At 42.2% G+C, this 18,393-nt stretch overlaps 1 protein-coding gene across 1 annotated transcript in view; it reads right to left on the minus strand.

The window, feature by feature from the left end:
• LOC132824491 (ankyrin repeat and BTB/POZ domain-containing protein 2-like) overlaps window positions 1-18,393 on the minus strand; it is a 202,724-nt gene that overhangs the window by 46,325 nt on the left and 138,006 nt on the right. Inside the window, exons 3-4 of the mRNA XM_060839076.1 lie at window positions 10,084-10,230; window positions 2,647-2,854 (exon numbers count right to left, since the gene is read on the minus strand). Coding sequence (XP_060695059.1) covers window positions 2,647-2,854; window positions 10,084-10,230 — 355 coding nt within the window. The remainder of the gene's footprint in view (window positions 1-2,646; window positions 2,855-10,083; window positions 10,231-18,393) is intronic.

The raw sequence follows: 18,393 nt of genomic DNA on the forward strand, positions 1-18,393 counted from the left end.
AATCCATCCAAGTGGGTGGCATGGTGACTCAGTGGTTAGCACTGCGGTCTCACAGCACCAGGGACCCGGGTTTGATTCCAGCCGCGGGCAACTGTCTGTGTGGAGTCTGCACGTTCTCCCAGTGTCTGCGTGGGTTTTCTCCAGGTGCTCCAGTTTCCTGACACAATCCAAAGATGAACTGGCCATGCTAAATTGCCATAGTATTCAAGGATGTGTAGGTTAGTTGCATTAGTCAGGGGTAAATGCAGAGGAATGGGTTTGCATGGGTTACTCTTCGGAAGGAAGGTGTGGACGGGTTGAGCAAAAATGGCCTGTTTCCACTGTACGGAATCTATTCCACATAGGCACCAACGACATAGGTAGGAAGAGAGATGGGGATTTAAGGCAGAAAGAATGGAAGCTTAGACCTAGGACGAACAGAGTTGTTGTCTCTGGTTTGTTGCTCGTGCCACATGCTAGTGAGGCAAGGAATAGGGAGAGAGAGGAGTTGAACATGTGGCTACAGGGATGGTGCAGGAGGGAGGGTTTTGGATTCTTGGATAATTGGTGCTCTTTCTGGGGTAGGTGGGACCTCTACAAGCAGGATGGTCTTCATCTGAACCAGAGGGGTATCAATATCCTGGGGGGGGGAAATTTGCTTAGGCTATTGGGGTGGGTTTAAATTAATCCAGCAGGGGGAGTTCAAGTATAGAAAAGGTTGAGAGTAGGTAGGTCAAAATCAAGTTTCAGGGACGCAAGATGGCATCGGCAAGCAAGAAGTTGGTTTGAAATAGAAACACTTCATCCGGAATAAGGTGGGTGAACTTGCAGTATGGGTTGGTACCTGGGACTTCGATGTTGTGGCCATTTCGGAGACGTGGTTCGAGCAGGGTCAGGGATGGTTGTTGCAGGTTCCAGGATTTAGATGTTTCAGTAAGAACAGAGAAGATGGTTCTCTGAGGGGGAGGTGTGGCATTGTTGGTCAAGGACAGTATTACAGTTGCAGAAAGGATGTTTGGGGACTCGTCAATTGACATAGTATGGGCTGAAGTTCAAAACAGGAAAGGAGAGGTCACCCTGTTGGGAGTTTTCTATAGGCCTCCGAATAGTTCCAGAGATGTAGAGGAAAGGATAGCAAAGATGATTCTCGATAGGAGCGAGAGAGACAGGGTAGTTGTCATGGGAGACTTCAACTTTCCAAATATTGACTGGGAACACAATAGTACGAGTACTATAGATGGGTCAGTTTTTGTCCAGTGTGCAGGAGGGCTTCCTGACACAGTATGTAGACAGGCCAACAAGGGGTGAAGCCACATTAGACTTGGTACTGGGTAATGAGCCTGGCCAGGTGTTAGACTTGGAAGTAGGTGAGCACTTTGGTGATAGCAATCACAATTCTGTTATGTTTACTTTAGTGATAGAAAGGGATAAGTGTATATCACTGGGCAAGAGTTACAACTGGGGGAAAGACAATTATGATGCGATTAGACAAGATTTAGGAAGCATAGGATGGAGAAAGAAACTGCAGAGGATAAGCACATTAGAAATGTGGAGCTTATTCAAGGAAAAGCTACTGTGTGTCCTAGATAAGTATGTACCTGTCAGGCAGGGAGAAAGCTGTAGAGCGCGGGAGCCGTGGTTTACGAAGGAAGTGGACTCTCTGGTCAAGAGGAAGAAGAAGGCTTATGTTAGGATGAGACGTGAAGGCTCAGTTAGGGCGCTTGAGGGTTACCAGGTAGCCAGGAAAGACCTAAAGAGAGAGCTCAGAAGAGCCAGGAGGAGACATGAGAAGTTGTTGGCAGATAGGATCAGGGTAAACTTTAAGGCTTTCTTTCGGTATTTAAGGAATAAGAGAATGACGAGAGTAAGATTAGGGTCAATCAAGGATAGTAGTGGGAAGTTGTCTGTGGAGTCAGAGGAGATAGGGGAAGCACTAAATGAATACTTTTCAACAGTATTCACTCTAGAAAACGACAATGTTGTCAAGGAGAATACTGAGATACAGGCTACTAGACTATGTGTAATTAATGAGCAGCTTCCCAAATAACTCTCCTTATCGCACCTCTACCATAAAATCCGTTATTCAAGATATTATGAAAACAATTTCACTTTAGGAATACAAAACAATGCCCAATTTGTACATTCAAAATGTTTATAAACATTTCCAAAATAAAGAGGATAAATACCGAAGCAGAAATGTCGAACCGGAAAGAGAGCAAACAGGGCTGTTATCAGGAGTCCTATTGTCCATGGAGGTTCCTGGACTCTCATTCCAAACAACATAAGAGGAAAAGTGGGGTAGCTATGTGGATTCAAGATCACAATAAGATCATAAATCATGCTGAATTCTCAACTGCTGAGGGGCTAAAGTGCCTACCTGTGCTCCAAATTTGTACATCTGTATCTGTTCAAATATATGGCTCGGATTGATAACTCACCACATCTAGGCTCCATGAGGACCAGCTACTAATTACATACCCTGTGGGGCAATCCACCTATTATCCAAACAGTGAAAACTAGCTTTAAAAAAATTAATTTCATGTCCATCAGAAGACAAACCTTTGAACAAAAGTTGCTTTTTTTTTATTAAAATGCATTGAAGTGGCAAAAAGCTGTAAAGTGAATCACAAAATGCAGTAACAGACAGGCGGATGAATGAAACAGTACCTCTCATTATTTAAGGAAACTCGGGGGGGATCCAGGTTGGGATTCTCCATCGATTCCATCTGAGGGCAGCGCAGAAAATAGTAAAGTGTGTGCAGGGCGTCGGGAGACCAGGTCACAGGCTGCTGTCTGCCATGGCGACACGGACTCACACCTGGAGACAATGTGTTTGAGCACTGCAGGTGGTGCATAGCTCGAGACACCAGATCACCTACAGTAGAACCAGAGCAAAAAGCTATCAGAAGCCAACACATGACCATATATATGGGATACAGATGAATAATAGATTTTCCCATGATCACTGCTGATGCTTTTGAGATGTATTGACAAAGCTTCTCCTTTCATTTATATTCAATAATTACAAAAGGAAACAATTGTTGACTTCAATGTTTGACTGATGTCACCTGTTCTCACTTTGTTCCATTTTCACCTGTCCAGTCATTGCTGTAGATTCTCCTACAGCCATTTCCTTTCCAAACATTTATCCCCAGCCTCCTCCTCTTTATTATTTACATGCTGTAATTCAGATGCAGCAACTGAAACAGGTCAACTTCCACGTGAACACTGTGATCCCCTGTGTCACCACCACCTCCCTTGATCTCACCACTGACTCAGGTTTGCCAGATTCTGACATTCTGTTCTGGTTAGCTGTAACTTCCTCCAATCCAGTATCAGGAGGACCAAAGACTTCTGCCCTGCAATAAACTCTGTTCTTTAATCACTGACTCCTGGCCTCCTCGAGGTGAATTTAAGTGTGGACCTCCTATTTTATAAGGGTTATAAAACTGAATGTTTATCTTTATCGCTTTATTCTTCTAATCTATACCTAAGATTTTGTACGTAGATATCTTTGTACCCACAATGGCATCAGAAATGGTGACTTTGTATACCTTTCACTGTGCTTGTGTCCTTGTACTTGAATACATGGTACCACAAACCCAATTCTAATTTAATGTTCATTTTCATTCAGCTCATTCATCAATTATTGCCTTCAACTGTCTACATATTAGCCTCTGGGATTTCCTTCTTGAACTCCTTTATTTCTCAGTCTTTAAACTCTTCCTTTAAGATTATGCTTAAAACCTTCCTCTATGCTGAAACTTTGTTGACTCATTCTAATGATTCCTTATTGAATAAAAGTGTCAATCTTTGTTTGAAGAGGCTCTTAAAGTCAAGATTGGACGTGTTACTGAATTAATGGTGCTGTAGGCAGCCCATCTAAGAATGCCTCAGATACCTCACCATGAAAAGAAATGCAACTCTGAACCCAGTCTTGATCTTCATGGCAGAGGAGGTTACAATTCTGCTGTGGTTAAACAACTGTGCCACCCTCGACTACTGTTTATAACTGCTCCTGTGTTGTCAAAACTCATGTATCCTGTCACTTTACAAGAGACGCTCAAATGCACATGCCTTCCATTTACTGGGGAACTGGGAGAGCTTTATAAACTGCCCTAAAAAAAGACTATACTACCCAAAACATTCAAGAAAAATAAAGTTTTTTTAAAATAAAGCAGCATCTCCCAAATCCTTCCACATTTCTATACTCGATTCTTTAGCCAAGCAACACATTTTCTAGCGTGTGCTGAAATCTGCCTGCAATCAAGATGTTAGGCAGACATGGGGCAGAGATTCAGTTTCTGGGGAAGGTGGAGAGGTAGGATGCCAATGGCTTTTTTAGTCAATAGTTTAATGAATAAACGCAGCCAAATCAAATCAAATCAAATAGGTTGTTTTGCCACCAGTAGCATGTTATAGACATTCCCTTGTACTCCAGGAGAAAGAGAGAGTGTTAACAGGCACTGGAAAAGTCTTTAGCTATTGCAGATTGGAAGACACTGAGGAAACCTCAGGATCCGCAGCCAAGTTGGTGGTTGTTCTGGTATTTCAAAAATGAGTGAATGGTGAGACTGGAGGGAAATGAATCCTACATCTTTTCATTAGATATCAGTGTAGCCATTTAATCGGTATAGTGTGGGATGCTTTATATATCTTATTATTTTATTTAACTTTATAGATCTCTCCAGCAATATTGAAGCACAAATTCACTTTTCACTGAGAATATTATATGCAGAATTCTTGCAGTTCTTCCAGTTCATGTTAATTGAGGGGCATAATCTGAGCACTACAGCAATTTGAACATTTCTCACATTTTTAGCTCACACAGTTCAGTGCATTTAGTGACAATGCTGCTCGTTGGTTGGCTAAAGAGTTGTCAATACTCATGTTTCTTTTAGTGGAAGTTAGAAGTTTTCCCAAACAAACTGGGCTGGAACTCTCCTTAGAAAAGGCTCTGAATGCAATTAGATTATGGAATAGGGAACTCCATATCTCTGGAAAATTAGATTTAAAATAACTCTGTTTATTCAGTCTAGGTCAAAAATAGGCCAAGTAATGCTGGACATGAAAGGTATTGGAAAAGTAGAGAAAACACCAGAAAACAGGCAAAAAAGTATTGGATGACTCTTGGCTATTTGACCTACATCTTGAGTATTTCAATTAATCCAACAGCTAATTAAAATTTGATTGCCCACCTTAATTTGGACGCACTGGTTACAATGGCCCTGAGGAAATTTGGCATGACCATGAATATCCTTTCCAACTTTTATAGGTGTGCTATCAAGAATCCTGTCTGGATGTATCATTACCTGGTGTGGCAACTGTACCATTCAAGATCGGAGACGGTTACAGAGAGTGCTGAACTCAGCCTGGACAATCACAAAGGCCAACCTCCATCTATTGAATCCATCTCCCAGGCCCGCTGTCAAGGAAAGGCCGCCAGCATTCTCAAAGATCCTTCCAACCCTGGCAATGTTTTTCTACAACCCCTACCATCGGGGAGAAGGTACAGAAGCCTGAACACACGCACCAGCCAGTTTCACAACAGTTTCTACCCTACTGTTGCTAGAATACTGAACGGACTCACCAACTCTTAACCTGTACCTGTGTTTTTGTTTTGGCTGTTGTTTACCTATTATTTACTTACCTATGCTACTTACTCTGTGATCTGCCTGTATTGCTCACAAGACAAAGCTTTTCACTGTGCCTTGGTACACGTGACAATAAATTCAATTCAATTTACTGATGGATTATTCCAAATGTTCATTCTCATTTATTATCATTTGATAAGATCTGTTTAATATTTTTGACTGTCTTCAATGTCCTCTTGTTCTCCATGCTACATGTCTTTAAAAGTATTGTCCTGAGCTGACCTGTAACTTGCTCTTTACGATCAAGACGGAATTTAAGCTTCAATCTTTCTTCACAATTCATCCCTTTACACTGGGGATGCTTCTAGCTGCTCTTCTCTGTAACATTCCCAAAGCATGTGCTTTCCACTTGAGTTATGGGGAGAGGGTAAGGCAAGAAAACAAGCCTAAGACAAGACAGTTTAAAAGCTTCAGTAAACCCTCTGTAGATTTGTAACAGCAAATTCAGCAATGCTGTGCTCCCACAGCAAACCAGGATTGGGTTGGAGCACAAGTCAGAAACAGTAATGTAACACCATTAATCAGATTCTCTAACTAAATTCCATTCTCACAAACTAACTTTACTAAAAATTGTCTTCTAGTCACTTTAAGTGACTTTTAACTGTCACTTAAAATGTGAAGTTTACTGTTGCTTCTGGGTGTCCTTTTGGTTCCTCTCCTTTATCAGAGTAACTTTGGCTTACATTTGTATGACATTCCTTTTGTGAAACAAAGGGATCTGTTTCCCTGAGGGCATTAATAACAAGATATCAAAGTGTCATGCAGATCCTGAGCCAGTATGTGTCACCAAGGTGCCCAGTAATCCAACTTTACATGAAATGAGTTCCTCATTGACTGCCTCCAGGATTATTGTCCAATTAAGGACTGGAGCCTGTTTCTGAGGAGGCCCAATGAGGGGGCTCGCAGCACTGGCTGATTGCCCAAGTGGGAGATGTGAGCACTGCTGAAGCGGAAAGGCAAATGTAAGGCACCTCAAAGCAGAGGAAAGTGGAACTGAGGCCTCAATCCAATTTGCCATATCCTTAGTAAATTGTGGAGCAGGTTTCACGGACTGAATGGTCCGTTCCAGCTCTTGGAAATGGGTTTGGCCATGGCTGCAGACTTTTCACGTTTGCATTGGGGCCAACGAGAGAAGTGACTGACGGCTCTCTACTTTAAGACTATCTCCAAACTCAATGGTTGGCCGGACCGACACAACCAAATGCCACCATCTTGGTGTCAAAAAGGACGATCATGGGTTTAACTGACTGCCCACCTCCCTGGAAGTGTTTGGCGATTCTTGTGGCAACTCTTACCCCGGCATCATGCCTCGAGACAGAACAGTGTTGGGGAGCCATCCTGATGTGGAACTCTGAAATTTCACACTCTGCACTCCCCACTGATCCCTCCTGGTGTTGCTAACCCTCCAAACAGCCCAAAGAGCAAACTCTCAAAAGGGACAAAAAGAAAATGGAGTTCTGTTTCCAATTACTCTGAACACAATTTACCAATTTAAATAATTGGGACAGGTTTCATTATGGAGAGTAATTAAAGGTGGGAGGTCATGTGATTAAACCTCCAAGAATATGTCCAAGGTTGGTGACCCAACTGCCTCTCTGGCAAAATTTAGCCCCATGTGTTAGAATGGTCTGATACATGGATGAGAGGAGAGGAGAGGCTGAATAGGATGGGGCTGTTTTCCCTTGAGCGTTGGAGGCTGAGGGGTGACCTTATAGATGTTTATCAAATCATGAGGGGCATGGATAGGATAAATGGACAAGGTCTTTTCCCTGGGGTGGGGAAGTCCAGAACAAGAGGGCATAGGTTTAAGGCGAGAGCGCCGAAAATGTGTTGCTGGAAAAGCGCAGCAGGTCAGGCAGCATCCAAGGAACAGGAGATTTGACGTTTTGGGCATAAGCCCTTCTTCAAGAATGAGGAAAGTGTGTCCAGCAGGCTAAGATAAAAGGTAGGGAAGAGGGACTTGGGGGAGGACGTTGGAGATGCGATAGGTGGAAGGAGGTCAAGGTGAGGGTGATAGGCTGGAGTGGGGTGGGGGCGGAGAGGTCAGGAAGAAGATTGCAGGTTAGGAAGGCGATACTGAGTTCGAGGGATTTGACTGAGACAAGGTGGGGGGAGGGGAAATGAGGAAACAGGAGAAATCTGAGTTCATCCCTTGTGGTTGGAGGGTTCCTAGGCAGAAGATGAGGTGCTCTTCCTCCAACCGTCGTGTTGTTATGGTCTGGCGATGGAGGAGTCTAAGGACCTGCATGTCCTTGGTGGAGTGGGAGGGGGAGTTAAAGTGTTGAGCCACGGGGTGGTTGGGTTGGTTGGTCCGGGTGTCCCAGAGGGGTTCTCTGAAACGTTCTGCAAGTAGGCGGCCTGTCTCCCCAATATAAAGGAGACCACATTGGGTGCAGCGGATGCAATAGATGATGTGTGTGGAGGTGCAGGTGAATTTGTGGCGGATATGGAAGGATTCCTTGGGGCCTTGGAGAGAAGTAAGGGAGGAGGTGTGGGCGCAAGTTTTGCATTTCTTGCGGTTGCAGAGGAAGGTGGCGGGAGTGGAGGTTGGGTTGGTGGGGGGTGTGGACCTGACAAGGGAGTCACGGAGGAAGTGGTCTTTCCGGAACGCTGATAGGGGAGGGGAGGGAAATATATCCCTGGTGGTGGGGTCCGTTTGGAGGTCAAGGCGAGAGAGGCAAGATTTAAAAGGGACCTGAGGGGCAACATTTTCACACAGAGGGTGGTACCTGTATGGAATGAGCTCCCAGAGGAAGTGGTGGAGATTGGCACAATTTAAAAGGCATCTGGATGGATATACGAATAGGAAGGGTTTAGAGAGATATGAGCCAATGCTGGCAAATGTGACTAGATTAGTTTAGGATATCTGGTCAGCAAGGACGAGTTGGACCGAAGAGTCTGTTGCCATGCTGTACATCTCTATGACTCTATGACTCCAAAAGGCAGATGTGGAAACCAAGCAGGTGAATCTGTTTGAACAAGAGACCACATGTGTGGTTGAAGAGGTTTGCTGCAACATGGTGAGAAAGACATCAAGAAAATCCATTTGTTCTGTAAGAGACAAAAAAGAACATAAAGACTAAAAGATTAATACCCAATAGTGGAGCAAAATAGCTGAAAGAAGTGAAAGGATGTGTTTGCATTGGTAATATTCCAAGGCTCTTCATATTGCATTAGTTACTTTTGAAGTACAGCCATTGTTGCCATGTAGGGAACAGTGGCATCCAATTGTACACCAAGTCTCACATCCAGCAATGAGGTGGAAATCCAGTTGATGGCTGTGTGCGAAGGATGTACATTGACAAAGACACTGGAGAGGTCACTTCTCATCTCTGACAGACAGCCATACTCATATCAACTGGTAGATGGAGGTCTTAGGTTAAAAGGTTCAAATAATAGGCAGCACTCACTCTCAGGTCCCATGAGATGGCTAGGATTCTCCCAAGTCTTGGTCTTGCTTCCTTTCAATGTTAGTGTGGCTGCTTCCATCTTGAGCTCCCTGATATGATGTTTGTAAGGTGCAGTAATAATCAAGTACTTCTCAGCATTAAACCATTGAAGTTAGATGAGGATGTCAATTCATGGTGGCAATTTACAATGTTACCACATTTCCAAACTTTCACCTATCCCACATGACCCTGAGCTGCTGGTGGAGAGTAACACTGAAAACAATTAGCAAGCACAGTTACCAAGTTCTGAGGTCTCTGGTTTTGTGGGATCAAACAGAGTTTTACAGTAGCTGAAAGCAACTTCCTTAAAAATAGACCTTTAGACTCTTAAAAGTAGATTTTTACATCAACCGGGATAGAGTTACAAAGATATAAACATTCCCCACAATACTGTTCAATAACTGCATCTTACATTGTGTAATAGATATTGGTTCAAATGACCAGAAACATTGTGATGGGGAACCTTCCCAGCACTTTTAAAAAAAATCAGAACTAATGATAATCTCCGAGGGAATTAATTCAGTGTTATAATTCCTCTCATTCTGAATTTCAAACAGGTTGTAGGAAGAAATTATAGAAGAGGATGTATCTTCCCAAAGGGAGGGAGACAAAGTCACTCGCAATCCCTTCCTGAAGCCTTCTCAATACATCAATAGAAAGAGAGAGGTAAGCAGACACACTGCCTGTCAGCATCCATCCAGAGAGTAGCTTTACATCAAAGGGCAGCAGCTCTCAAGGACAACTCGTGACGGGCAATAAGATTCCAGCCCAGCCAGCTGCACATACACACCACAAGTGATTTTATTTTTTAAAAACCCAAATAAAATAGGGGAGCAAATTTCAAATCAGGGCCCTTCCAGATAGAAAAGGCAGGGATTCAAAGGAAAACATAGCTGAAATAAACATTTCACGGACTAAAGTTTTTTTTCAAAAGGGAGAATGTGTTTTCTGGAAAAAATGTTCCAAATAGATATTGTGGCAGTGAAAATCAATGAACTCACTCAGCTCAGAAATGCTTCCGACACATGTTGCCAGTAGGGACTGCTCCAAGGTTCGAAGTTCCAGTTGAGCGTATGCATCAGCACGACCATCTTTTGTTGACAATCCGTTGTTGTATAAGCTGAAGTGGGCAGGCAAGGAGAGCACACCTACAAAATAGCAGAGCCTCAGGTCAGTAACACATCTCCATGCACTCACCTGTAAATGTCCATCACCTTGTTGCATTTCTTTGTGATGGGAACTATAATCTGAATTCCCCTTTAGAACAAATCTCTTTCCAGTTACAATGACTTTGCTTGCTTTACCAGGCACTTCTGCCTGCACCACTTCCTGAAGTCGACACAAAGATAATTAGTAACTTGGCCACCTGATCACCCAGTTGACATATCTTGCTTATCACAGGAACTCCTTTTCAAACTGGCACAAGTTCAAACATCATTTGTGGTGTTTATCTTGCAAAGTATGCAAAACTCCCTATTCTTTGGGTCACCAATAAGCAATATCATTTTTACTTGTCTTTATTAAAAAGATTCTCAAAGAATTTGACTTCTATTTAAAACAATGTTACAAAAATCTTTTAAATAACGCTGAATAACATTCCATACTGTCTGTTTATTTTGCATTTGGTTTGTGAAGATTATGTTTTCTCAACAGTAGTGGATTTTTGTCAAGCGACTTTCCCCAAGTACTTCCTTCTTTCCATTCCCTCAAAGAACCTTTACCACCTGAAGGAAATGTCAGTCAGATTTAACAAAAGGAGGCTGTAAACTGTATAAAAGTTTGGCTTTTTCACTGGCTTCCAAACGTCGTGCCTCTGCCCAATCAGCTGGTAGCAGAAAATGGACAGTGGTTCCATCTGACAGGAACATGACCCACTTTGTACCACACAGTGATAAACTGTGTTATTGGCAACAGCTCCCTAGACAAGTGCATTCCATATCAACATATGCATTTTGGAGTACAGATCCCATCCAGGCCAGCTGTTAGATACTGAAAGCATCAAAAGCCAGTGTGCATACTGGAAATATACCACTAAGGAATCAACGGTGATGTCAACTAATTTAAAACAAACTGATGGGAGCCTAAATCCTGACAGAAAAGCCAATTATAGTCATCTTTTTTAAAATTCTTTTTATAATTCACTAAGCTCTCAATAAAGTTTTGTGTCCTTTATACAAATTTTTCCTCTGCCCTAGATAATTACTGGTATCAGATACATCTGCAGAATTCAGCCTATTGAGTCTGCTTTGCAATTCAATCATGGCTGCAGTGTTACTCAACTCCATTCTCTTGCCTTTCCTTGCATAACCTTGATCCCCTTATGAATCAGGAACCTTTCTATCCCTGTCTTAAACACACTCAATGATTTGGCCTTCACAGCCCTCTGCAGCAATGAGTTCCACACAGTCACCACCCTCTGGCTGAAGGAATTCCTCATCTCAGTTCTAAAGGCAAAAGTGAGGACTGCAGATGCTGGAGATCAGAGTGATGAAGGGCTTTTGCCTGAAACGTCGATTTTCCTGCTCCTCGGATGCTGCCAGCATCATTCTAATCTAGACTCAGTTCTAAAGGGTCATCCCTTTGTTCTGAAGCTGTGTCCTCAAGTCGTGGTTCCTCCGACAGGTGGAAACATCTTTTCTACATGCACTCCATTCAGGCCTCTCAGTATTCTGGAAGTTTCAATGAGATTCCCCCCATATCTTTCTAAACTCCATCAAGCACAGACCCAGAGTCCTCTATCACTTTTCATATGACAAACCTTTCATCACTGAGATCATTCTTGTGAACCTCTCTGGGTCTCTTCCAATGCCAGTATATCTTCCTTAGATCTGGGCACAAATCTGCTCATAATATTCCAGAGTCTTATACAGCTTCAACAGTATATTTCTTCTCTTGTATTCTAGCCTATTTGAATGAATGCCAATATTGCATTTGCCTTTCTAAATGCCAACTGAACCTGCATGTTAACCTTAAGGTGTTCTGAACTAGGACTCCTAGGTCTCTTTGTGCTTCAGACTTTTGAAGGCTTTCCCCATTTAGAAAATAGTCAATGCCCTTTTTCTTCCTACCTATCTCATGCTTTCCCACATTGTATTCCAGCTGCCACTTTGCCCACACTTCTCACCTGTCTAAGTCCGTCTGCAATCTCCCTATTTCCTATGCACTACCTGTCCCTCCACTTATCTTTGTATCATCTGCAAACTTAGCAAACAATGCCCTCAATTCCTTCATCCAGATCATTCATGCTTAACTTGAATCATTGTGATTTCAATTGGACAGAACTCCATTACTCACTGGCTGCCATCTGAGAACGACTCCTTTTATCCTCACTCTCTGCCTTCTGCCAGTCAGCCAATCCTCTATCCATGCCCCTAACACCATGGGCTCTTATCTTATTTAGCAGCTTCCTGTGCTGTACTTCAAAGGCCTTCTGGAAATCCACACAGACCACAGCTCTCCTTGCTTGTTACCTCCTCATAAAATTCTAATTGATCTGTCAAGGGTATGACTTCCCCTTGACAAAACTGTGCTGACTCAGCCCAATTTTATCACACACTTCCAGCTACTCCATAATCTCATCCTTAATAGTGCACTTGAATATTTTACCAGCAACTGAGATCAGGCTAACTAGCCTATACTTTCCTTCCTTCTTCCTCCCTACCTTCTCAAACAGAGGCTTTCCATTACCTATTTTCCAGTCCTCTGGGACCATTTCTGACTCCAGCAGTTCCAGAAAGGTCACCTCCAATGCCTCTACAATTCCCTCAGCTTTCTCCTTCAGAACTCTACTGAGTAGTCCATCTGGTCCAGGTGATTTATGCATGTACAGACTTTTCAGTTTCCCCATCACCTTTTCTTTAGCGATGGCCACCACACTCATCTCTGCTCCTAACTCTCTTGAAGTTCTAATATGCTGCTGTCTATGAAAACTAATGCAAAGTACCTATTCAGTACCTCTGCCATTTCTTCATTCCCCATTACGACTTGTCCAGCTTTATTTTCCAGTGGTTCAATGTCCATTCTTACCTCACTGGCTACCTTACCCTCATATTTCATCCCCCAACTTATTGCTTTATTCTTTATCTTCTGCTCAGTTTTAAAATGTTCCCAATCCTCTGGCTTTTCGCTAATCTTCATCACATTGTATGCTTTTTCTTTTGCTTTTATGCTACTGCTGGCTTCATTTGTCCACTATGGTTGCCTCATCATCCCCTTATTAGGTATCTTCCTTCTTAGAATGAATTTCTGCTGTGCTTCCTGAATTATCGCCAGAATCTCCTGCCACTGTTGTTCCACTGCCTTCCCTACTAGGAGAAAGTGAGGACTGCAGATGCTGGAGATGAGAGTCGAGAGTGTTGTGCTGGAAAAGCACAGCAGGTCAGGCAGCATCCGAAGAGTAGCACAATCAACATTTTGGGCAGAAGCCTCATTCCTGATGATACTCCTGCTTCTCAGATGCTGCCTGACCTGCTGTGCTTTTCCAGCAGCACACTCTCCACTCTGTCTTCCCTGCTCGACTCCCCTTACAATCTACTCTGGCTAGCTTCTTTCTCATGTGCTTGTAGTTATACTTCCTCAATTGTAACACCATTACAGCAGGAAACCAGAATCTCCAATAGAATTTGATGAGTACAGGACATACGTTTGATATTCTGTGCTCATCTACTAGGACCCTTCTCCGTACAGAGAGAGAGATAGGTTCTTGATTGGTAACGGGATCAAAGGGCAGGGGAAGGGTTTGAGACACATCAGCCATGATCCAAAAATGGACTGATGGTCTTTTTGGCCTAATTCAGTTCCTACTTCTTATGGTCTAAGCAAGAAGCAGTAGACATTATTACACCAATCAAATCTGTGAATACCTCATCTGTGAACTGTAATGGCTGATGTTTCTAGTCAGGCTCTGTTCTGCTCTGAGGGGCACTGTGCTGGGGCAATGAACAACCAGGCTATCCTCACTGATTGCACGGGTATAAATGCCAACCACTTCAACCCCTGGCATACCAACTGTTCATGAGCAATTGTTTTCACAGGATACAGTTTAACAACTGCACACAGCACTGTTGTCCCCTGCTGCAAGGTCAACTGACGCTAACATAACCATAGACTGGAGAGTCCAGGGACAGCAATGATCCACACGATAGCTGGAAATGTGGTTTCATATCTCTGCAGTTATGCTCCATTGCTGAGCCAGGGAATGGTGCTGTACAATGGTGCACCTGGTTTTGCTTCAGAGTTACTTCACAAATATGGTTCAAACTGTTAATCTATAATAATACTTATTTATGTAGACACTTGGTGTTCAAGCATGGAAATCTATTATTTAGATAGACCTCTGGTTACTCTGAGGCAATTACATGAATTAAAACCTTTGAGAAATCTAACATTGCCTCTGACACATGGCCTCCATTTAAGAGTTAATAAGACTCAATGTGCATTTCAGCTGTTGAGTAAAAGCTATGCAGACACCATTTCTGCATGATGTAATTTTTCTGACCACTACTGTGCACTAGTTATACTGATTTTGAAATAACTTGTGACAGTAGCATTAGGACTGCTTTGTCCATTCAAACCAGAACAGAAATTACACAGACTCTTGTGGGAGAGAAATGAGGCAAGTGAAATCAAAAGCCTGAATGTACAAAAAAAAGCTAAAATTATTAGTAAAATCTTTTTAAAAAGGTAAACTTGTCTGTTGCTGCAACTTTCTGTTTGTCCTTGATGTGCTTTTTAAAAAAAAGGCTGCTGAAGAGTCCAAACCTATCTGCTTGATAATGCTTATCTGTTTGTTTCAGCCAGCCAGGTGCTGTGGTTTGCAATGTGTGACTCTGAAGATGCTTGTGGTAAAACCAATAGAGGTCCTTTTAATAAGAGCATAAATATGGTGCTTCATAACCATTCAAAGCCACAGTATTATTTTAATCTGGCAGTTTCACGAACTGAAAATCAATGCAGCAATCTTTGTGTGCTTGAGGTTTTTAGTCGACCCATTTGTAACGAATCATTAAGTACAGCAAGAGACTTTCAAAGTTCAGTTTACCAATAAAAAAAATGCAAGGAGATCAGGAGTGGTTTTTCATGAACTGATCCAGAATAACTGGTGATGTTGGAGCTTTATAAATGGAACACAAGACTGTAAACTGAAAAACGTAATGTCAAACATATTGGAATTTGTCTTTTGCTATCATCAAGGTGAAATTATAACCAGATGTGAAAATACCTAAGCAGTTACCAATTCAATCATTGTCCTACAGTTTTTCATTGAGGCAACTGATGAAGTGTTAAATTGTCACAATCCAATCAGCAATCATGACATTTTATTCAATGGATGCATTAAGAGTGAACAACGGGACAACAAATATCATTGCTGAATAAACGGACGTTCCATGAACAAAACATTAATTTAGTACACAATGGCCTAGAACATGACAATCAGCAATGACTCATCAAGTCCAGGGGACAATGTTCTGCTCACAGTTCTCCAGGGTAGTTGGTGCAGGGTTGCATTTGGTCTTAAATACAAAATGTGTTTAACATTTCTCTGTTCTGTAATGCTGCAAATGCACTACCTGTACTGTCAAGACTTAATACTTAAATAGAACGCACACTGGAAGGTTGGACAATTCAATAATGTCAGCTACTGTTTCTTAAAATGTAACCTGCTGAGTTCCTTTCTCAAACAACAACGTCTGTCGTTTTATGGTTTGTGCCATTGTTTCACCGGTGCAGCTGTTCATGCCTTTTTCAAGCTGGCCATACTGAAGTCACCCTAAATGGAACCCATGAGGAACTGGAGGTAAAACCCCTCTCAGTTCAGGAGGAAGCAGTGGGATATCACAGGGGAGATGAGATGAGATAAGGATTATCTAATCCATTAATAATACATCCTTTCTCCTCCAACTTCCTTAACCTGTACCATAGCAAGACAACTATCAGGATTTATCACAATGTCTAGTGCATGTATGCTCCACCTTGTTGCTTTCTATTAATGAACGTAAATAAGATCTTTTATTTTGTGAGCATGTGCTGCTTCCAAATTTTTCCCAGTGGAAGGGAGAATAAGGTGGATGTCTGTGGTGTACCAGTACAGTGTCCCACAGTGTCTGTTTTATGATATGGAGGTAGTCATCCTACATGCTCCTCCCAAGGCACGCAGCCCCCCCATGAGTTGGGTCACTATACAGTCCTGCATGTACTACAGGTATTTATGTAGTGGCTATTTGCACCTTTAAAAGGCTTGCATTTGTAAGGTATCTTTCATGTCTGAAATGAATGAAATATTTTTGAAGTCTAGTCCTCACTGGTGACAGAAGCAACCCAATTTTGTATTTCTAGTTAATAGTACATTTGCGGTCCAGGTCGTAGGAGTGACTGCCTTTCACTTCCCTGAAAGACAACCTTATCCACATTACCTCAGGCAGTGATGCTGAGCACTCTCTCACCAAGGCCCATCTCTGCAGTGGCGTCAGACGATTAAGCCGCTGCAAAGTTAGTGACACTTTGATTTCTGTTCTTTCAGAGAAGACAGCCTATACCGTGGGAACATTGTCACACACAAGGTGTCATCTTTCATGTGAGATTTAAAAGAGAAGCCCCATCTGTCGGCTCAGGTGCCTCTATTTGAAAAACAGCGAGCAGTTCTCTCAATTTTTATCCTGCAGCAAGCAATGACTGGATCGCTACTTCATTGCTGTTTGTGGGAGATTTCTCTGCACAAATTGGATTCTAGAACAGGCCACGACTGACAGCGATAACATGGTCATAATTCATTTTGCATAAAACAAAGTGAAGATGACAGACAACACTGTGGATGCATGGATCATGCGCAGCTTCACGGACAGTACCGCAACTAACAGATCCGAGAGAAGACATATTCTTGTTGGGTAGAGAGAAAAGTCGAAAAGCACAGCAAGTCAGGCAGCATCTGAAAAGCAGGAGAATCGGCCATTTGGGCATAAGCTCTTCATCAGAAATCAGGGTAGAGAGCAAGCCAAGTACAACATCCAGGTTACAACCCTCAACAAGTCCTGTCTACCTTAGGATGGTTAGCAGAAGGAAATCAGTGCTCATTGTTTCAAAATGACTATGGAAAAGAAGAATGGCATAAATTGACAGAGTTTTGTTGTCATGAACCATCATATCTTTAAGCTTGCTGAAGGTGGAAATTGGTAAAGCAGATTTCTCTGCACTCAAGTCATTTTGAATTATTGACACTTGTTTCTCATGACAGTAAGTGCAGTATGTTCATGACTTAAAAATAAAAGCTAAGCGTGTAGCCATGATTGCAAGAGGTACTTTACTCAGGGGCTAGGTTTGGCCAAACCTAACAGCTTTCACAGGGAACCAAAGTAAAACAAGAGTTCTGGTTACAACTCAGGTATATTTAAACACTTGGAGTCACATTATAACTGTGCTAAGGGGAATTACTTACAAATTGCTTTACTTGATGTTTTGACTGAGCTCTCGGAACTCTTCAAAATTGTGGGCCAATAATCTTAAATTAAAAGATTACGTTTAGACAAAGCTGAGAGCAGAACTCTTGAAATCAACAAGTGGTATCACAGCACAAGGAAGAGCTTTGGGGTAAGTTACAACTAAATATGCAGTAAATACCCAGTCAGTTCATCCACCAAAGTTACATCTTTATCTCTTGATCTCTAAACTGCTTCATAACTGGTATGGATTAAAACTGTTTCTGGAATCTCATTAAAAGCAAGATTTTATTAACAGTCAACAGTAATGTTTTGATAGTGAGCAAAATGCAGAGTGAGGTTTCCTGTACTTTGTTGTTACAGACCAAAATTACTGTACATAGACATGTTTGAATCTGAATTTATGAGACCCTCAGCTCTACAAACTGGCTTTGATTAGCCTGAAATGATGTCATTTTCCAGATGAGGTAAATGTTCAGCATACCTCAGAATATCAGTTCTCTCCCGCCTCCCCCCCCCCCCCTCCTTTCTGATAAAGGGAGGTCCTGTCAGCTATGTTGTTAAAGTAAGAACAATGTAATGTTCATTATATTTTGACATAGACTTGCAGTAAAACAATAAGTGATAAACAGACCATTGAAAGATATTTTCTAGGCATTTGCGTTTTAGCTTCCAGTAGTTTTCTGAAAATACAGTTAACACCCAGGTGAACCAAAATCAGAAATTTCTGCAGAAACTCGGCAAGTCTGGCAGCATGTCCTGAGAGAAAGCAGAGTTAACATTTCAGGTCCAGTCACCCTTCCTCAGAACTGAACAGTATTAGAGTCCCCAGTGTAAGGTCACACATTCTGTGAACCTTTTTACATTTTTCCTTATGAA

This window comes from Hemiscyllium ocellatum, chromosome 18 (genome assembly GCF_020745735.1).
Source record: "Hemiscyllium ocellatum isolate sHemOce1 chromosome 18, sHemOce1.pat.X.cur, whole genome shotgun sequence".
Lineage (NCBI taxonomy): Eukaryota > Metazoa > Chordata > Chondrichthyes > Orectolobiformes > Hemiscylliidae > Hemiscyllium > Hemiscyllium ocellatum.